At 37.7% G+C, this 22,391-nt stretch overlaps 2 protein-coding genes across 2 annotated transcripts; both read left to right on the forward strand.

Annotated features, from left to right (window-relative positions):
- Nucleotides 1–1,771: 1,771 nt before the first annotated feature.
- On the forward strand, nucleotides 1,772–2,647 carry LOC132403401 (hydroxycarboxylic acid receptor 2-like). Its single transcript, XM_059986810.1, has one exon. The coding sequence runs from the start codon at nucleotides 1,772–1,774 to the stop codon at nucleotides 2,645–2,647; it is 876 nt and encodes a 291-aa protein (XP_059842793.1).
- A 9,531-nt stretch (nucleotides 2,648–12,178) lies between these two features.
- Nucleotides 12,179–13,186, forward strand: LOC132403402 (hydroxycarboxylic acid receptor 2-like). The gene has a single exon (XM_059986811.1). It carries the CDS (start codon nucleotides 12,179–12,181, stop codon nucleotides 13,184–13,186), a length of 1,008 nt encoding a protein of 335 aa, XP_059842794.1.
- Nucleotides 13,187–22,391: the final 9,205 nt, after the last annotated feature.

A 22,391-nucleotide genomic window follows, 5' to 3' on the forward strand; every position in this document is an offset into this window, starting at 1 on the left:
GTTATGATCACTTGCCCCTGAGGTTTCTTTTACCTTAAGGTCTCTAATCAATTCTGGTTTATCGCACAACACCCAATCCAGAATATCTGGCCTTCTAGTGGGCTCAACCAGCTGCTGCTCTAGAAAGCCCTCTCATAGGCACTTTGGAAATCCCCCTCTCCAGTAATCCAGCACCAACTTGATTTTCCCAATCTACCTGCTTATTGAATTCCCCCAAGACTGTTGCAATATTGCCTTTCTGCATGTATTGCATTGAATCTTATTCTTTCTGTGAGCAAAGTTAACAAACTTTGAATACAATTGATCAATGCTTTGAATTTTGCTGTATGCAGAACGTCAGATATGAATATTCTAAACAAGTTTATTTGTCTGTGAAATGTTGTGTCTGTGTTACTGTTGTGCTTTGGACAATGTAGAAATCAGCCCAGGAATGGGTCTCCAGTGAGGCTGGCAATTCTGCTCATAGCCCACCAGTAATTGTACCTCAATCATCCTCAGTCTAATCAGAAAAACAACTCTTTGTAGGTATTATAATATTATCTAAAATCATGGGAACTATTGTGCAAATGCAAATATAAATGAAGAGCAATAAATGAGGAGAACATGAAGTAACAATAAACAAGTAAGTTTATGTGTTCATAACGTGAGATCATTGGTTGTGGGGACAGCTGAAACAGAATGAGTGTTGTTTTTGTTCCAGAGCTTGATACCAGAACTGTTGTTGAACTTGAAGAAACTCAGTGCAATTGTTGTTTGAACCAAACATTAGAGATGGGAGGAAATGTGATCTAAATGACATTGGCCATAGAATGATTGTTGGTTCCAGATGGGGTGGACTGAATATATCAGGAAGTGCTGATCTTTGGGACTTTCACTCACAACAGTATAGAGAATGGACCAAAAAGCAAACAAAATAAAAACATCCAGTGAGAAGCAGTTCTGTTGGTGAAAACGTTTTGTTAATGAGAGGTCAGAGGCGAATGGCCAGATGGGTTCTTGCTGACAGGTACTCCAATAACCATGTGTTACAACAGCGTGGTGCAAATGAGCATCTCTGAAAGCTGAGCCTTGAAATAGATTGGCTACAGCTGCAGGGGACTACGAACATACAGTCGGTCGCCTCTTTATTAGGTCGAGGGTTTACCTAATAAAGGGGCCACTGAGTGTACTGTAACCTGTGATCAAATCCTCAACGTGTGTGCAGCAGCTGTTTCTAGGCTATTATTCGTGAGTGGGAACGTGAATGATGCCAACGTTCATTCTGGATCTGGCAGCTAACAGGGCACCTGAAATCGGGGCCTTACTGAGAACGTAAGGGCACACTTCCACTCGGACCATTTGGGATTGCTTTTAGTTTAACACCACATACTCTGGATGGGAAGGGAGGGAGTCAGTCTGAGTGAAGAAATGGAATGAGGAATTGCTCCTAATAAGGGTAAAGAGCTGATGATGAAAGAAGGTGCGTACTTTATAGTGAGGCTTGCCACAGTTCCATTTGTGTGACAAAGTGCAAGTTCAGTGTGGTTTATGGCAACTAACAACTTCAAACAAACTCATTCGACGAAGACCAGCTTGTTCAACTTCGAATGAGTTCGCTCCGCTCTGAAACATCTTGACTGCGCGGCCGCTTTTTTGTACAACGGCGAACTCGACCCCGGAATGTGCTCCTGGTGAAGATGTTAACTCGTCCTACAACCCGCCCGTAATTATCGTCACATTCATCCTCGGGATTGTTGGAAATACGGTTGCCTTGTGGATCTTTTGTGCTCATATGAAGTCCCGGAAACCGAGTATTGTGTGTTCACTGAATCTGATGATTGCGGACACTCTGTTAATGTGCTGTCTCCCCTTCCGAGCTGATTATTTTCTCCGACAGAAGGACTGGAGTTTTGGTGAAGGACTGTGTCGACTGAACATATTCATGATTTCCCTGAACCGGATTGGCAGCGTCTTTTTCCTCATGGTTATTGCGATCGATCGTTACCTTATGGTGGTTCATCCACTCCACAAGGTAAACAAGATCACTACAAGGTGTGCGGTGATGATAGCCGGCGGTCTGTGGATTGTAGAGGTGGCTATTTGTTTGCACTTGCTGATAGACAAACATGATTTCAAACAACACAACGTGAGAAACTGTGAGCCTTTCAGCATTAACAAGGCTCTGTGTCCCACAGCAGTTTGGACTGACTTTATTTTTATATTCTTTCAGTTTCTTTTGCCAGTTTCAGTAATCCTCTTCTCTACGTCCTCCATCATCTGGAGGTTACGGCAGATGGAAACTGGAATGCGGGGTAAATATAAGCGAACTGTGAAACTTGTGACAGTCGTGGCTGCAGTTTTTGTCATTTGCTTCTTGCCCACCAGTGTTGCTGTGGTCGCGGTTTTGGTCACTAAGCTAAGAAGACCCTTCGACTGCAAGTCGTATCACACAGCAGTGAATATCTTTTACAATACGCTGTTTATAACGTATCTGAACAGTGTGGTCGATCCGATTGTTTACTATTTTTCTACTTCGCAGTTTCAACATGCTTTAGAGAAGGCTCTATTTGATCTCAATTTAAGCTCTTCCAGATCAGCCACTGAACCCGGAACATCCAGGGAGGAGCAGACTGTGGATCAGCAAACGAGCTCTGTAACAGCTTTCTGATCGCTCCGGGTCCGCGTGAACTAGATGCCCTCAAAGCAAAGCTGATTCATGCGCCCGAAAGCAGAAAATGATCACATGGTAATATTTTTCTGGAGGGTAAGTTGATCTGAACGAACAAGTTCCGTAATACACTTCCCTTTATGTAAAGGAGAGATTGCATCTCATCTACAAAACTACGTTTATTTCAGAGCTTGTTCGTTAAGAAATTCTTCCTTTCTTTAAAGCAGTTACCCCAATTTTTTTATGCCTTGGGGCCTTACAATTATCTGAGGGGTCGGTGGACCACAGGTTGGAAATCCTGGTTTTAATGGAAGGGTTATATGTTATGTATGGGTATTTAGGATTTCCTCTTTCCATAGAAGCAACTGCTCCCTCAGATGAATTCAACCTGCGTGTCTCCATTGTAGCTAGCTTCTACTCGTTATAGAGGGCCAATCTCAGGTTGACTGACTGCCCATCAGTATCTGCAGTAATCTATTCATCCAAGAACAACCCTACCTATGGACTTTCAGTCAGAAGGAAAGTGATGTTAGGAGTTGCTGGGATGGTGCCAAACTGCATGCACCCAGAGGGTGGCTAATCTGTGGAATTCTTTGCCACGGATGACTGTAGAGGGCGTCAGCCGAATTACGTCCTCGATCAGTTGTATTTTCTTTGCATTACTACACGACTAAAGAAGCTATTCTTCGAGGAGCCAGAGAGGAACGGAAATTACTCTTTAATTAAACACACATTCGTATAGTTGAAGATTATCTCTCCCCCCCCCCGAAATCTTTGCCGAAAGAAAGAAATATTGAGAAGTTATGAGTGAAATGTATAAATTAGATTTAAATCCCTCCCTTCGCTTTCCAGCAAAGCTGATAATTTTCCGTGAAAAATCTCAACCATTGAGAATCTACTCTCCTCACAAGGGATGAGAGTATATTAAAAAGTTTAAAGTTAAGCCTACTGAATAAAATATTAAAGATATATCATTTATTCAATAGCCAATTTTGAAGTATCTGTTATATGAGTTGTTTATGGGGCTTTTGAGTTAAGTACATGTTATACCTTTTCACTCTCTGGTAGTCTCTCTGGTGGTAGATGTAATTCTGTTTTTTACCTTAATTAATACATATATAACTGTTTTGTAGGGAACGTTTATGGTATTGTACTTTAGTGGTCCGTGTAGGAGCTGTTGTGTATTAATCTTTGTATTTTTTTTATTTGTTTCAATACGTATAGTTTTAGGTCTGTTATGTACATATATTCATTTATTTTTCTTTTTCGAGAGAAAGAATATACTTTGTAACAATATTTACTCGGATTTATTCTTTCTTTTGAATATGTGTTTAAGCTACTTTAGCTGATTCTAAGGTGGCTGTGGTTGATTATGTTTTTATTAATGTTAGACACAACATTATAGTAGTTGAATTCTGTTTGTGCCTTTTATTATAGCTATTTTCCGTGGGATTTCTGTTTTTTTTATATATGGAGCTGTAAGTTGGAGAACAGGGTCAAAGTTGATTAGTTAGCATGTGACCAGCCTATTGGCTTCTTCCTTTCTATCTATTGGGCGGGGGGAGGGGGCAGGGGTCTATTACAGTCGGTGTTTTTTTCTTGATTGGGCAGTTCTTTTGATGGATTTCTCTATCGTAAATATGTCACCCCTTCCGTTTGTACCCGCGACTTTGGTTTAATCTGTACTTAAGTAACATTTCTTTTATATAATATTAAACTCAATTTTAAACATGGATGTTAATAAAATTAATATAATATCTTGGAATTGGAACAGTGTCAATTATCCCATTAAGCTTAAAAAGATTTTTAAGAAATTAAACACACAATGCTGATACTATTTTTGCGTAAGAAAATCATATACGAAAACAGGATGGGGATAGATTTTTTCGCTTTTGGAAAGGTTCTCTTTTTCCCTCACTGTCGGATAGTAAAACAAGAGGCGTTTCTATATTTCTTAGTCTCAAAACCCTTTTTGTACACCTTAATTCTACTACTGATTTGATTGGAAGATATTTAATTGTTACTGGTTTATTATGCGAGCAAAAGGTAACTCTGGTGTGTGTATACGCACCTAATGTAGATAATTCTGATTTTTTTAAAGAGACTTTTTTCAGAGATCCCGAATCTCAATGAATATAAACTGATCATGGGTGGTGACTTTAACTGTTGCTTAAATCCTGCGATTGACAGGTCATCAACCAATCCGTCGCGTCCTAATAAAGCGGCAGCTTATATTAACTCTTTTTTATTAGAATATGGCCTTGTTGATATTTGGAGATATAAACACCCGAATGATAAAGATTTCTCCTTTTTTTCACACGTCCATCACAAATATTCTCGAATTGATTACTTTTTTTTAGATACACGTCTGTTGTACTCCGTTGCTGAATGTGCGTATGACAGCATTGAGCTTTCAGATCACGCGCCTTTAAAGTTAACCTTTAAGCTCCCGGATAGAGTTTTGAAAATCTCACAGTGGAGATTGAAGTCCGTTTTGTTACGGGATCCAGCATTTGTTAATTTTATTAAGGAGCAAATTTCTATATTGTTTGGATTTAATACAACGGAAGGAATGTCAAATCTGCTTATATGGGACACCTTGAAATCTTTTTGAGGGGACAGATAATCTCATATTCAGCAGCCTTGAGAAAGAAAACGAAAGCGGAATTGTCAGTGCTTATTAATAAAATTAAACAGATAGATAAAGCGTATTCAGTTAAACCTACTGAAGACCTATATAAAGAAAGGGTCGAACTTCAATCACAGTATGATTTAGTTCTGACCGTTCCCATTGAACAGCAAATTTTTAAATCTAAAAGTTTATTTTATATACATGGGGAAAAATCTGCTAAACTTTTAGCGGGTCAGTTAAAGGCTGGGATGGTCAGAAGATAGATTTAAAAAATTCGCCGACCAGATAGAAAAGAAACTTTAGAGCCTTATGAAATTAATAAGATATTTATGGACTTTTATTCTAATGTTTATAAATCTGAATTCTCTGATAGTAATATCACTATGAATAGATTTTTGCAAAGGTTAAACATACCTCAAATTTCGATTCAAGATGCTGGTATGTTAGATGCACCTAGGGTAGAATTTTATAAGACCTTTCACGAAACGCTTATACCACATCTTCATCAAATGTTCACTGATTCTACATCTTCTGGGAACCTTCCTAAAACGTTTTATGAAGCACTAATTTCATTGATTCCATAAAAAGGGAAAGACCCACTGGAATGTGTACCCAATAGACATAGTTCTTTACCGAATGTAGATTTTAAAATCCTCTGTAATATTCTAGCAAACGGTCTTGAGAGTATCTTGCCTAATGTTATCTCAAACGATCAAATAGGATTTATTAAAAATAGGTACTGACATTTTAATATTCGAAGATTATTAAATATCATTTATTCCCCTTCAACCAAAGAATCTGAATGTATTGTATCTTTGGATGCAGAGAAAGCCTTTGATAGGGTGGAGTGGCCGTATCTGTTTCAGGTTTTGAAGAAGTTCAATTTTGGCCCAGGATTTATCTCCTGGATTAAATTGATTTATCATGCCCCGGTAGCTGCGGTTCTCACTAATAACCAAAAGTATCCTTGCTTTTGATTATATGGAGGTACCCGTCAGGGCAGTCCCCTTAGCCCTCTATTATTTAATTTGGCTTTCGAACCACTTGCTATTGCTCTTAGGGATTCTAATTCTGTGCAGGGTATTAGGAGAGGGGGTAAATTTCATAAAGTCTCCTTATACACGGATGATTTATTAGTTTACATTTCAAATTCTAAGAAATCTATTCCTTCTATGTTATCTATATTGATGGAATTTGGTACTTTTTCTGGATATAAACTTAATTTACATAACAGTGGAATATTTCCTATTAATAATTATTTTGATCAAATACCTTTTAATATCGCCAAAAGCCATTTTACTTTCTTTGGTATCAAAATTACAAAAAAAGTTTAAAGACCTATATAGGTATAATTTCTTTCCTTTAGTTGAATATGCTCAACTGTCACTTTCCAAATGGTAACCTATGTCAATGTCATTGATAGGTCGAATGAATGCTATAAAAATGGTTATTCTACTGAAATTTTAATATATATTTCAATCATTTCCCTCTTTTGTTCCAAAAACATTGTTTGATAAAAGAGACTCTCTGATTTTGTCTTATGTTTGGAATAATAAAAGCTCTAGAGTGAATAAAATTTTATTGCAAAAATCAAAAAAAGATGGAGAGCTGGCTTTACCAAACTTTAGATTTTATTTTTGGGGAATTAATATTCGCTATATTACTTTTTGGATTTATGATATAGATGATCAAGATCACCCTTCATGGTTACAGCTGGAGGAAAATTCAGTACTGGGGTTTTCGTTAGCTTCTTTATCAGGAGCTCATCTTCCCTTTTCATTCTCCAGAATAGGTAAACAAGCTCTTAACCCTATTGTTAAACATACTTTAAAAATTTGGTTTCAATTTCGTAGATTTTTTGAATTAAATGACTTTTTACTTTCTAGCAATATTTATTCTTATTTCTTTTTTAAACCATCAACCTTGGATAAGGCTTTTCTAACATGGAAAATTAAGGGAATAAAAACTTTTTTAGATTTGTTTTACAAGACTGTTTAATGTCTTTTTCAGAGTTAATAAATAAATATGATATCTCGAATACACATTTTTTCAGGTATTTACAGGTTAGGAATTTCTTACGTGATTTTCTACCAAATTACCCCTTGATCTGCTCTTTAAATTTGGCTCATGTTATTTTTCAGTTTAAACCTTTTCAAAAATGATTAATAACTGCCATTTTTAAACAGTTAATGACATCACCTAATGATAGGGTTCAATGCTCTTGGGAAGTAGAACTTCAACATTCACTCTCAGATAACCAATGGAGTAAAATTTATTATTTAGTTAATAATTCATCTATCTGTGCACACCATATTTTAATTCAGTTTAAGATAGTACACAGGGCCCATATGTCCAAAGATAAATTGGTGCATATTTTTCCTAATATATGCCCTATTTGTGATAGATGTAATGCAGAAGTGGCTACTCTAACCCATATGTTTTGGTCATGAGTAAGTTTAAATAATTTTTGTAGAGATGAGTTTGGAATATTATCTGAAGTTATAGATATGGATGTTCAACCTAATCCACTTACAGCAGTTTTTGAGATTTTCCCAGAGGAAGCAAGCAAAGTGTCTGCCTCCACCCAACATGTGACAGCTTTTTCAACTTTACTGGCTCGGAGAGCTATTTTGCTACACTGGAAAGAATCTAACTCACCCACTATTTGCTATTGGCTGTCCTCCATCATGTCATGTTTAAGCTTGGAGAAAATTAGAAGACGGACATTTGATACATCTTTTGATTTTGAACAAGTCTGACGACCCTTTATTCATTACTTTCACATGATTTACTTAATGTTTATTTATTTATTTATCCATTTATCTATCTATTTATTTATTTACTTATTTTTTCTTTATTCTCATTGGAGAATATCCTTGTCCATAAAGGTTCAGAGATGACTGGAGGGATGTGCTTTTTTCTCTCTCTCTCTTTCTTTTTAAAGTTTATCCTCATTTGGACTGCCCAATCTTTCCTTTTCTTTATTTTTATTCTTTCTCTCTGTTTTGTTTTATTTTAGTTAGTGGGGTTTTTCTTTCTGTATCAATAAAATTTCCAATCTTTTTTTACGATTGCTGTGAGGATTTGTAATTTCTCTCTGCCCATTGTATATATAACAGCATAATATATTACCTGTTTGAGTTTGATATTATATGCATTTGTCTTTAATATTGCTGTTTATATGTCTTTTATATTATCTACTTGTTCAACTCCTCTTTCGATTTGTATTTGTATATTCTTTATTTGAAAATCAATAAAAAAGATTTAAAAATGAAATGAAATGACTGTGGCGGTGAAATCATTGGGTATATTTAAAGTGGAGGTTGATGAGTTCTTGATTAATCAGGGCATCAGAGGGGATGAGACAGGAGAACAGGATCGTGAAGAATAAAAAATCAATCATGATGGAATGATGGAGCAGAATCGATGGGCTGAATGGCCCAATTCTGCTCCTATGTCTTATGGGTAGCAATGAAGGTGCCAGAGTGTTGCAAGAGCCTCTCTGCTATACTAATGTTAAAATAATTTTGCTAACCTGGTCGGCTCCATCTAGGAATGTCAACCAACCGCGATTTACTTGCTCGAATTCTTTGGAAATGACTGTTGTGGATCACTGTTTGCAGCTAAGAACTCCAACACAAGATGGCAGTGTTGAAAAGAATGAACACCGAACCTCCTTTGTGAAAAATGTCTTTACAAACAAGGGCGTGTGGGATACTGGGATAACAGGTGCTTTTTACATCCTGCCGCCAAACCCTCCCCACGTACCCACAGAACCCAATTAAAATATTTCCAGCGTTCTTTTTTCACCTTATTTCACACAGGCCTGCCTGAGCTTCAGTACGTATATGCATACGTGCACGATTGCACACATGCAGATAGTTGAATTGGGGAGGCTGGAATGTGGAAGAACGTTTTGATGCACGGTCGTGTGTGCTCAGATATATGTTTGTGATTTAACTGCATACTTGCTCGTATGCAGAGGTACGCTAGTTATGGAGAACTATGAGTAGGGCAGCTGTGCAGCAGTGAATGATTTTAATATGCACTGAATTGCCTCACCACATTATAAACATCACGATGGAGTGTGGCCTGAGAGACTGTTGCTGCCTCTCCTCCCAGAAGTATGGGAAATCGTGGCCAGGCTGCATGAAGGAGAGCCGAACTGACTTTTAACTTCCATTCTGCAGATATTTGTGGTAACACAAAACCTACTCTAGGAATGTGCTTATCTCTCTGTACTCTGTGAGTAATATGCACAGAACTGCAATTAAATATATTTAAATGGATTTGAATAATATTTTGCTCATTTCACTGAGGGCATCTGCAGGACCAATTTACCAGTACCCTGAGACCTCATCCTTAATGATCAACTCTGACATCTTCCCAACACTGAGGTGAGATGAACTGGCCCATAGTTTCCTTTTCCTTTCTCTCTCCTTTCTTGAAGAGTGGAGTGACATTGGCAATTTTCACATCTTCTGGAACCATTCCAGAATCCAGTGATTCTTGAAAGATCATGCCTGAGATCTCCACAATCTCTTCAGAACTCTGGAGCGTACACTATCTGGTCAAGGTAACTTATCTACCTTCAGACCTTCCAGCTTTCCAAGAGTCTTCTCTCTAGTCATGGCAGCTTCTCACACTTCACGACCCCTGTCACTGGAGCCTCCACCTTCCTGCTAGTGTCTTCCACAGTGAAAATGGATGCCAAATGATTGGTCTGTTTCTTTGCTATTTCATAGCCTCCCATCACTACCAGTCCAGCGTGATTTTGCAATGGTCCAATATCCACTCTCACTTCTGTTTTACATTTTATGTATCTGAGGAAACTGTTGGTATTAAACTCTTTAATATTATTGCTTAGCTTACTTCTGTATTGCATCCTGACCTTCCTAGTGACATTCTTATTGCCTTCTGTTGTTTTTAAAAGCTCCCCAATCCTCTAACTTGCCACTAATTTTCACTCTATTATATGCCATCTCTTTGGCTTTTATGTTGGCTGTGTCTTGATAGCCATGGTTTGTCATCTTTCCTTTAAAGTGCTTCATCCTCTCTGGGATGTATATATCCTCAGTTTTCTGAATGGCTTCAAGAAATTCCAGCCATTGCTGCTCTACTGTCAGCCCTGTCAGTGTTCGTTTCCAATAATTCTGGTCAAATCCTCTGTCATGCTTCTGTAATTCCCTTTACTCCACTGTAATACTGATACATCTGACTTTAGCTCTCCTCAGATTTCAGGGTGAATTCAATCAAATTATTATCACTTGTCCCTGAGTTTTCTTTTACCTTAAGGTCTCTAATCAATTCTGGTTTATCGCACAACACCTAATCCAGAATAGCTGGCCTTGTACTGGGCTCAACCAGCAGCTGCTCCAGAAAGTCCTCTCATAAGCACTCTGGAAATCCCCCTCTCCAGTAATCCAGCGCCAACTTGATTTTCCCAATCTACCTGCTTATTGAATTCCCCCAAGACTGTTGCAATATTGTCTTTCTGCATGTATTGCATTGAATCTTATTCTTTCTGCGAGCAAAGTTAACAAACTTTGAATACAATTGATCAATGCTTTGAATTTTGCTGTATGCAGAACGTCAGATATGAATATTCTAAACAAGTTTATTTGTCTGTGAAGTGTTGTGACTGTGCTACTGTTGTGCTATGGGCAATGGAAAAATCATCCCAGGAATGGGTCTCCAGTGAGGCTGTCAATTCTGCTCATAGCCCATCAGTAATTGTACCACAATTATCCTCAGTCTAATCAGAAAAACAACTCTTTGTAGGTATTATAATTTCATCTAAAATCATGGGAACTATTGCGTAAATGCAAATATAAATCAATAGCAATAAATGAGATGAACATGAAGTAACAATGAACAAGTAAGTTTATGTGTTCATAAAGTGTGATCATTGGTTGTGGGAACAGCTGAAACAGAATGAGTTTTGTTTTTGTTCCCGAGCTTGATGGTTGGGGGTAGCAACTGTTGTTGAACTTGCAGAAACTCAGTGCAATTGTTGTTTGAACCAAACATTAGAGATGGGAGGAAATGTGATCTAAATGACTTTGGCCATAGAATGATTGTTGGTTCCAGATGGGGTGGACTGAGTATATCAGGAACTGCTGATCTTTGGGACTTTCACTCGCAACAGTCTGGAGAATGGACTAAGAAGCCAAAAAAACATCCAGTGAGAAGCAGCTCTGTTGGTGAAAACGTTTTGTTAATGAGAGAGGTCAGAGGAGAATGGCCAGATTGGTTCTTGCTGACAGGAACTCCAATAACCATGTGTTACAACAGCGTGGTGCAAATGAGCATCTCTGAATGCTGAGCCTTGAAATAGATTGGCTACAGCTGCAGAGGACAACGAACATACAGTCAGTCGCCTCTTTATTAGGTCGAGGGTTTACCTAATAAAGTGGCCACTGAGTGTATTGTAACCTGTGATCAAATCCTTTACGTGTGTGGAGTAGCTGTTTCTAGGCTATTATTCGTGAGTGGGAACGTGAATGATGCAAACGCTCATTCTGGATCTGGCAGCTAACAGGGCACCTGAAATCGGGGCCTTACTGAGAACGGACGGGCACACTTCCACTCTGACCATTTGGGATTGCTTTTAGTTTAACACCACATGCCCTGGAAGGGAAGGGAGGGAGTCAGTCTGAGTGAAGAAATGGAATGAGGAATTGCTCCTAATATGGTCAAAGAGCTGACGATGAAAGAAGCTCAGTACTTTATAGTGAGGCTTGCCACAGTTCCATTTGTGTGACAAAGTGCACGTTCAGTGTGGTTTATGGCAACTAACAACTTCAAACAAACTCATTCGACGAAGTCCAGCTTGTTCAACATCGAATGAGTTCGCTCCCCTCTGAAACATCTTGACTGTGCGGCCGCTTTTTTGTACAATGGCGAACTCGACCCCGGAATGTGCTCCTGGTGAAGATGTTAACTCGTCCTACAACCCGCCCGTAATTATCGTCACATTCATCCTCGGGATTGTTGGAAATACGGTTGCTTTGTTGATCTTTTGTGCTCATGTGAAGTCCCGGAAACCGAGTATTGTGTATTCACTGAATCTGATGATTGCGGACACTCTGTTAATGTGCTGTCTACCCTTCCGAGCTGATTATTTTCTCCGAGGGAAGGACTGGATTTTTGGTGATGGACTGTGTCGTCTGAACATTTACATGATTTCCCTAAACCGGATTGGCAGCGTCTTTTTCCTCATGGTTATTGCGATCGATCGTTACTTTAAGGTGGTCCATCCACTCCACAAAGTAAACAAGATCACTACAAGGTGTGCGGTGATGATAGCCGGCGGTCTGTGGATTGTAGCGGCGGCTATTTGTTTGCACTTGCTAATAGACCAACGTGACTTCAAACAGCACAACGTGAGAAACTGTGAGCCTTTCAGCATTAACAAGGCTCTGAGTCCCACAGCATTTTGGACTGACTTTATTTTTATATTCTTTCAGTTTCTTTTGCCAGTTTCAGTAATCCTCTTCTCTACGTCCTCCATCATCTGGAGCTTACGGCAGATGGAAACTGGAATGCGGGCTAAATACAAGCGAACTGTGAAACTTGTGATAGCCGTGGCTGCAGTTTTTGTCATTTGCTTCTTGCCCACCAGTGTTGCTGTAGTCGCGGTTTTGGTCACTAAGCTAAGAAAACCCTTCGACTGCAAGTCGTATCACACAGCAGTGAATATCTTTTACAATACGTTGTTTATAACGTATCTGAACAGTGTGGTCGATCCCATTGTTTACTATTTTTCTACTTCGCAGTTTCAACATGCTTTAGAGAAGGCTCTACATGATCTTAATTTAAACTCTTCCAGATCAGCCACTGAACCCGGAACATCCAGGGAGGAGCAGACTGTGGGTCAGCAAACGAGCTCTGTAACAGCTTTCTGATCGCTCAGGGTCCGCGTGAACTAGATGCCCTCAAAGCAATGCAGATTCATGCGCCCGAAAGCAGAAAATGATCAAATGGTAATATTTTTGTGAGGGATAAGTTGATCTGAACGAACAAGTTCCGTAATACACTTCCCTTTATGTAGAGAAGAGATGACATCGTATCTACAAAACTAAGTTTATTTCACAGCTTGTTCGTTAAGAAATTCTTCCTGTCTTTAAAGCAGCTTCCCCAATTTTTCTTATGCCTTTTGGCCTTACAATTACCTGAGAGGTCGGTGGACCACAGGTTGGATTTCCTCGTTTATAGGGAAGGGTTGTATGTTATGTACAGGTACTTAGGATTTCCTCTTTCCTTAGAAGCAAATGCTTCCTCAGATGAATTCAACCTGCGTGTCTCCATTGTAGCTAGCTTCTACCCGTTATAGAGGGCCAATCTCAGGTTGACTGACTGCCCATCAGTATCTGCAGTAATCTATTCATCCAAGAACAACCCTACCTATGGACTTGCAGTCAGAAGGGAAGTGATGTTAGGAGTTGCTGGGATGGTGCCAAGCTGCATGCACCCATATCGTGATGGTACTGGAACCGGATTCTAGAAAAAAGCCTATTCTAGTGAACAGGAGACAGGAACCGAAGTGCTGGTTCGAAATTAGAGTATTTATTTTCAGTAGATAAAATTGAAATTTGGAATGAAGAAGGGATGTCAGTCTTGAAGAAGGATGATCAGGATTTGCAACAGAGATGATTATGAACTTCTTTAACCAGAGGGTGGCGAATCTGTGGAATTCTTTGCCTCGGATGACTGTGGCGGTGAGATTCTCCATCTTTGCAGCATGTGGAGTAGGTCGCGTTTTCAGCGGCTCTCTCCCTTTTAATATATTTTATATCCCACTAACAGATCCCTTTTAGTTCTAATGCCTTACTATTTCTACTGAAAGATTTATTATTTCTACTGAAGGATTTTACGACTTAATTACAATGGCCGAAAAAAGTCGTTCTGGTATGGAATTAAGAAGCGGCAAGAGTTTTCCCGAAATGGAGCAAACGGAACAAACCAAGCAAACGGAATTCTTTGCCACGGATGACTGTAGAGGGCGTCGGTGGAATCTGCGTATTCTGGGACTGCCTGTAAATACTGAAGTTGGCGATCTGTTAAAATTCTTTTCAGATATGCTGTATTCACTTTTCAATGGGACCCTGGAAACTAGCCCCTGAATCGACACAGCCCTCAGGATTCAATTCTCTCGCCTTTCAGCCGAATTACGTCCTCGAGCAGTTGTCGAGAGAAATTAGAAATTAGTGAAATTAGCCAGAGAGAAACGGAAATTACTCTTTAATTCAACACACATTCGTATAGTTGAAGATTATCCCCCCGAAATTTTTGCTGAAAGAAAGAAATATCGAGAAGTTATGAGTGAAATGTATAAATTAGATTTAAATCCCTCCCTTCGCTTTCCAGCAAAGCTGATAATTTTGCGTGAAAAATCTCAACCATTGAGAATCTACTCTCCCCACGAGGGATGAGAGTATATTAAAAAGTTTAAAGTTAAGCCTACTGAATAAAATATTAAAGATACAACGATTATTCAATAGCCAATTTTGAAGTATCTGTTGTATGAGTTGTTTATGGAGCTTTTGAGTTAAGTACATGTTATACCTTTTCACTCTCTGGTAGTCTCTCTGGTGGTAGATTTAATTTTGTTTTTTACCTTATTAATAATTAATACATATATAACTGTTTTGTAGGGAACCTTTATAGTATTGTACTTTAGTGATCCGTGTAGAACCTGTTGTGTATTAATCTTGTTATTTTTTTATTTGTTTCAATACTTATAGTTTTAGGTCTGTTATGTACATATATTCATTTATTTTTCTTTTTCGAGAGAAAGAATATACGTTGTAACATTATTTACTCGGATTTATTCTTTCTTTTGAATATGTGTTTAAGCTACTTTAGCTGATTCTAAGATGGCCGTGGTTGATTATGTTTTTATTAATGTTAGACACAACATTATAGTAGTTGAATTCTGTTTGTGCCTTTTATTATAGCTATTTTCCGTGGGATTTCTGTTTTTTTTATATATGGAGCTGCAAGTTGGAGAACAGGGTCAAAGGTGATTAGTTAGCATGTGAGCAGCCTATTGGCTTCTTCCTTTCTATCTATTGGGCGGGGGGAGGGGGCCGGGGTCTATTACAGTCGGTGTTTTTCTTGATTGGGCAGTTCTTTTGATGGATTTCTCTATCGTAAATGTGTCACCCCTTCCGTTTGTACCCGCGCCTTTTGGTTTAATCTGTACTTAAGTAACATTTCTTTTATATAATATTAAACTCAATTTTAAACATGGATGTTAATAAAATTAATATTATATCTTGGAATTGGAACAGTGTCAATCATCCCATTAAGCTTAAAAAGATTTTTAAGAAATTAAAAACACTTAATGCTGATACTATTTTTGCGCAAGAAAATCATCTACGAAAACAGGATGGGGATAGATTTTTTTCGCTTTTCGAAAGGTTCTCTTTTTCACTCACTGTCGGATAGTAAAACAAGAGGCGTTTCTATATTTCTTAGTCCCAAAACCCCTTTTACACACCTTAATGCTATTACTGATTTGATTGGAAGATATTTATTATGCGAGCAAAACGTAACTCTGGTGTGTGTATAGGCACCTAATGTAGATAATTCTGATTTTTTAAAGAAACTTTTTTCAGAGTTCCCGAATCTCAATGAATATAAACTGATTATGGGTGGTGACTTTAACTGTTGCTTAAATCCTGAGATTGACAGGTCATCAACCAATCCGTCGCGTCCTAATAAAGAGGCAGCTTATATTAACTCTTTTTTATTAGAATATGGCCTTGTCGATATTTGGAGATATAAACACCCGAATGAAAAAGCTTTCTCCTTCTTTTCACACGTCCATCACAAATATTCTCGAACTGATTACTTTTTTTTAGATACACGTCTGTTGAACTCCGTTGTTGAATGTGCGTATGACATCATTGAGCTTTCAGATCACGCGCTTTTAAAGTTAACCTTTAAGCTCCCGGATAGATTTTTGAAAATCTCACAGTGGAGATTGAACCCCGTTTTATTATTCCACGTTTTATTAATTTTGTTAATTTTATTAAGGAGCAAATATCTATATTTTTTGAATTTTATACAACGGAAGGAATGTCAAATCTGTTTATATGGGACAGCTTGAAATCTTTTTGAGGGGACAGATAATCTCATATTCAGCAGCCTTGAGAAAGAAAACGAAAGCGGAATTGTCAGTGCTTATTAATAAAATTAAACAGATAGATAAAGCGTATTCAGTTAAACCTACTGAAGACCTATGTAAAGAAAGGGTCGAACTTCAATCACAGTTTGATTTACTTCTGACCTTTCCCATTGAACAGCAAATTTTTTAAATCTAAAAGTTTATTTTATATACATGGGGAAAAATCTGCTAAACTTTTAGCGGGTCAGTTAAAGGCTGGGATGATCAGAAGACAGATTTTAAAAATTCGCCGACCAGATAGAAAAGAAACGTTAGATCCTTATGAAATTAATAAGATATTTATGGACTTTTATTCTAATCTTTATAAATCTGAATTCTCTGATAGTAATATCACTATGAATGGATTTTTGCAAAGGTTAAACATACCTCAAATTTCGATTCAAGATGCTGATATATTAGATTCACCTATTAAACAGAAGGAGATAGCCAAGGCTATATCCTCTATGCAATTAGGTAAAGCTCCGGGACCTGAAGGTTATACGGTAGAATTTTATAAGTCCTTCCACGAAACGCTGATACCACATGTTCATCAAACGTTCACTGATTCTACATCTTCTGGGAACCTTCCTAAAACTTTTTATGAAGCACTAATTTCATTGATTCCATAAAAAGGGAATGACCCACTGGAATGAGTATCCTATAGACATATTTCTTTACCGAATGTAGATTTTAAAATCCTTTGTAAGATTCTAGTAAATGGGCTTGAGAGTATCTTGCCTAATGTTATCACAAACGATCAAACAGGATTTATTAAAAATAGGTACTGACATTTTAATATTCGAAGATTATTAAATATCATTTATTCCCCTTCAACCAAAGAATCTGAATGTATTGTATCTTTGGATGCAGAGAAAGCCTTTGATAGGGTGGAGTGGCCTTATCTATTTCAGGTTTTGAAGAGGTTCAATTTTGGTCCAGGATTTATCTCCTGGATTAAATTGATTTATCATGCCCCGGTAGCTGTGGTTCTCACTAATAACCAAAAGTATCCTTGCTTTAGATTATATATAGGTACCCGTCAGGGCAGTCCCCTTAGCCCTCTATTATTTAATTTGGCTTTCGAACCACTTGCTATTGCTCTTAGGGATTCTAATTCTGTGCAGGGTATTAGGAGAGGGGGCAAATTACATAAAGTCTCCTGATACACGAATGATTTATTAGTTTACATTTCAAATCCTAAGAAATCTATTCCTTCTATTTTATCGATATTTATGGAATTTGGTACTTTTCCTGGATGTAAACTTAATTTACATAACAGTGAATTATTTCCTATTAATAATTATTTTGATCAAATACTTTTTAAGATTGCCAAAAGCCATTTTACTTACCTTGGTATCAAAATTACAAAAAAGTTTAAAGACCTATATAGGTATAATTTCTTCCCTTTAGTTGAATATACTCAACAGTCGCTGTCCAAATGGTCACCTATGTCAATGCCATTGATAGCACGAATAAATGCTATAAAAATGGTTATTCTACCGAAATTTTAATATATATTTCAAGGAGTTCCCTCTTTTGTTCCAAAAACATTGTTTGATTAAACAGACTCTCTGATTTTGTCTTATGTTTGGAATAATAAAAGCTCTAGAGTGAATAAACTTTTATTGCAAAAATCAAAAAAAGATGGAGGGCAGGCTTGACCAAACGTTAGATTTTATTATTGGGCAATTAATATTCGCTATATTACTTATTTGGATTCATGGTATAGGCGATCAAGATCACCCTTCATGGTTACAGCTGGAGGAAAATTCAGTACTGGGGTTTTCATTAACTTCTTTATCAGGAGCTCCTCTTCCCTTTTTGTTCTCCAGAATAGCTAAACAAGCTCTTAACCCTATTGTTAAACATACTTTAAAAATCTGGTTTCAATTTCGTAGATTTTTTGAATTAAATGATTTTTTACATTCTAGTAATATTTATTTGTAATTTCTTTTTTAAACCATCAACTTTGGATAAGGCTTTTCTAACATGGAAAATTAAGGGAATAAAAACGTTTTTAGATTTGTTTTTACAAGACTGTTTAATGTCTTTTTCACAGTTAATGAATAAATATGATATCTCGAATACACAATTTTTCAGGTATTTACAGCTTAGGAATTTCTTACGTGATTTTTTTTACCAAATTACCCCTTGATCTGCTCTTCAAATTTGGCTCATGTTATTTTTCAGTTTAAACCTTTTCAAAAATGATTAATAGCTATCATTTATAAACAGTTAATGAATACTCGCACATCACCTAATGATAGGATTCAACGCCCCTGGGAAGTAGAACTTCAACATTCACTCTCAGATAAGCAATGGAGTAAAATTTATTATTTAGTTAATAATTCATCTCTCTGCACACACCATATTTTAATTCAGTTTAAGATAGTACATAGGGCCCATATGTCCAAAGATAAATTGGCGCATATTTTTCCTAATATATGCCCTATTTGTGATAGATGTAATGCAGAAGCGGCTACTCTAACCCATATGTTTTGGCCATGTGTAAGTTTAAATAATTTTTGGCGGGATGTATTTGGAATATTATCTAAAGTTATAGATATGGATGTTCAACCTAATCCACTTTCAGCAATTTTTGAGATTTTCCCAGAGGAAGCAAGCAAAGTGTCTGCCTCCGCCCAACATTTGACAGCTTTTTCAACTTTACTGGCTAGGAGAGGTATTTTTCTGCACTGGAAAGAATCTAACTCACCCACTGTTTGCTATTGGCTCTCCTCCATCATGTCATGTTTAAGCTTGGAGAAAATTAGAAGCCGGACATTTGATACATCTTTTTATTTTGAACAAGACTGGCGACCCTTTATTCAATATTTTCACGTGATTTAATTTATCTTTGTTTATTTATTTTTCTTTATTCTCTTTGGAGAATATCCTTGTCCATGAAGGTTTGGAGGTGACTGGAAGGATGTGTTTTTTTTTCTCTCTTTTTTAAGTTTGTCCTCATTTGGACTGCCCTATCTTTCTTTTTCTTTTTCTTTCTTTCTCTCTTTTTTGTTTTAGTTTAATTAGTGGGGTTTTTCTTTCTCTATCAACAAAATTTCCAATCTTTTTTTTACGGTTGCTATGAGATGTAATTTCTCTCTGCCCATTGTACATATGACAGCATAATATGTTACCTATTTGAATTTAATATTATATGCTTTTTGTCTTTAATATTGCGGTTTATTTGTCTTTTATATTATCTACTTGTTAAACTCCTCTTTCGATTTGTATTTGTGTATTTTTTATTTCAAAATCAATAAAAAAGATTGAAAAATGAAATGAAATGACTGTGGCGGTGAAAGCATTGGGTAAATTTAAAGTGGAGGTTGATGGGTTCTTGATTAATCAGGGCATCAAAGGTATGGGGATGAGGCAGGAGAACGGGATCGTGAAGAATAATAGATCAATCATGATGGAATGATGGAGCAGAATCGATGGGCTGAATGGCCCAATTCTGCTCCTATGTCTTATGGGTGTCAATGAAGTTACCAGAGTGTTGTACGAGCCTCTCTACTATATTAATGTTAAAATAATTTTGCTAACATAGTCGGCTCCATCTAGGAATGTCAACTAACCACGATTTACCTGCTCTAATTCTTTGGAAATGACTGTTGTGGATCATTGTTTGCAGCTAAGAACTCCAACACAAGATGGCAGTGTTGAAAGGAATGAACACCGAACATCCCGAATGAAGAATGTCTTTACAAACAAGGGCGTGTGGGATACTGGGATAACAGGTGCTTTCCACATCCTGCCCCCAAACCCTCCCCACGTACCCACAGAACCCAATTAAAATATTTCCAGCCTTCTTTTTTCCATTATTTCACACAGGCCTGCCTGAGCTTCAGTACGTCTATGCATGCGTGCACGATTGCACACATGCAGATAGTTGAATTGGGGAGTCTAGAATGTGGAAGAACGTTTTGATGCACGGTCGTGTGTGCTCAGATATATGCTTAAGATTTAACTGCATACTTGCTCGTATGCAGAGGTATGCTAGTTATTGAGAACTATGAGTAGGGCAGCTGTGCAGCAGTGAATGATTTTAATACGCACTGAACTGCTTCACCACATTCTAAACATCACGATGCAGTGTGGCCTGAGAGACCGTTGCAGCCTCTCCTCCCAGAAGCATGGGGAATCGTGGCCAGGCTGCATGAAGGAGAGCCGAACTGACATTTAACTTCCATTCTGCAGATATTTGTGGTAGTACGAAATCTACTCTAGGAATGTGTTTATCTCTCTGTACTTTTTAAAAGCTCCTCAATCCTCTAACTTCCCACTAATTTTCACTCTATTATATGCCATCTTTTTTTTCTTTTATGTTGGCTTTGACTTCTCTTGTTAGCCATGGTTTGTCATCTTTCCTTTAAAGTGCTTCATCCTCTCTGGGATGTATATATCTTCAGTTTTCTGAATGGCTTCAAGAAATTCTAGCTATTGCTGCTCTATTGTCAGCCCTGTCAGTGTTCTTTTCCAATAATTCTGGTCAAATCCTCTCTCATGCTTCTGTAATTCCCTTTACTCCACTGTGATACTGATACATCTGACTTTAGCTTCTCCTTCTCAGATTTCAGGGTGAATTCAATCAAGTTATGATCACTTGCCCCTGAGGTTTCTTTTACCTTAAGGTCTCTAATCAATTCTGGTTTATCGGAAAACATCCAATCCAGAATAGCTGGCTGTCTAGTGGGCTCAACCAGCAGCTTCTCTAAAAAGCCATCTCATAGGCACTCTGGAAATCCCCCTCTCCAGTAATCCAGCACCAACTTGATTTTCCCAATCTAGCTGCTTATTGAATTCCCCCATGACTGTTTAAATATTGCCTTTCTGCATGTATTGCATTGAATCTTATGCTTTCTGGGAGCAAAGTTAACAAACTTTGAATACAAGTTATCAATGCTTTGAATTTTGCTGTATGCAGAATGTTATATATGATCACTCTGAATAAGTTTATTTGTCTCTGAAATGTTGTGACTGTGTTACTGTTGTGCGTTGGACAATGGAAAAAAATCAGCCCAGGAATGTGTCTCCAGTGAGGCTGTCAATTCTGCTCATAGCCCACCAGTAATTGTACCACAGTCATCCTCAGTCTAATCAGAAAAACAACTCTTTGTAGGTAGTATAATTTCATCTAAAATCATAGAGAAGTTCAGCATGGGAACCATTGTGCAAATGCAAATATAAATAAATAGCAATAAATGAGGTGAGCATGAAGTAACAATGTAAAGTGTTCATAAAGTGTGATCATTGGTTGTGGGAACAGCTGAAACAGAATGAGTGTCGTTTTTGTTCTCGAGCTTGATGGTTGGGGGTAGCAACTGTTGTTGAACTTGCAGAAACTCAGTGCAATTGTTGTTTGAACCAAATATCAGAGATGGGAGGAAATGTGATCTAAATGACTTTGACCATAAAATGATTGTTGGTGTCAGGTGGGGTGGACTGAGTATATCAGGAACTGCTGATCTTTGGGACTTTCACTCACAACAGTCTAGGGAATGGACTAAGAAGCCAAAAAACATCCAGTGAGAAGCAGTTCTGTTGGTGAAAACGTTTTGTTAATGAGAGAGGTCAGAGGAGAATGGCCAGATGGGTTCTTGCTGACAGGAACTCCAATAACCATGTGGTACAACAGCATGGTGCAGATGAGCATCTCAGAATGCTGAGCCTTGAAATAGATTGGCTACAGCAGCAGAGGAATATGAACATACAATCAGTTGCCTCTTTATTAGGTTGACGATTTACCTAATAAAGTGGCCACTGAGTGTATTGTAACCTGTAATCAAATCCTTAATATATGAGCAGTAGCTGTTTCTATGCTATTATTCGTGAGTGGGAACATGAATGATGCCAACGTTCCTTCTGGATCTGGCAGCTAACAGGGCACCTGAAATCGGGGGCCTTATTGAGAACGTAAGGGCACACTTCCACTC

This window comes from Hypanus sabinus, chromosome 13 (assembly GCF_030144855.1).
Source record: "Hypanus sabinus isolate sHypSab1 chromosome 13, sHypSab1.hap1, whole genome shotgun sequence".
NCBI lineage: Eukaryota > Metazoa > Chordata > Chondrichthyes > Myliobatiformes > Dasyatidae > Hypanus > Hypanus sabinus.

Excerpts from the sequence above, each read along its gene's own strand:
- LOC132403402 (XM_059986811.1), top strand. The coding sequence starts at position 12,179 with ATGGCGAACTCGACCCCGGAATGTGCTCCTGGTGAAGATGTTAACTCG.
- LOC132403401 (XM_059986810.1), top strand. The coding sequence starts at position 1,772 with ATGAAGTCCCGGAAACCGAGTATTGTGTGTTCACTGAATCTGATGATT.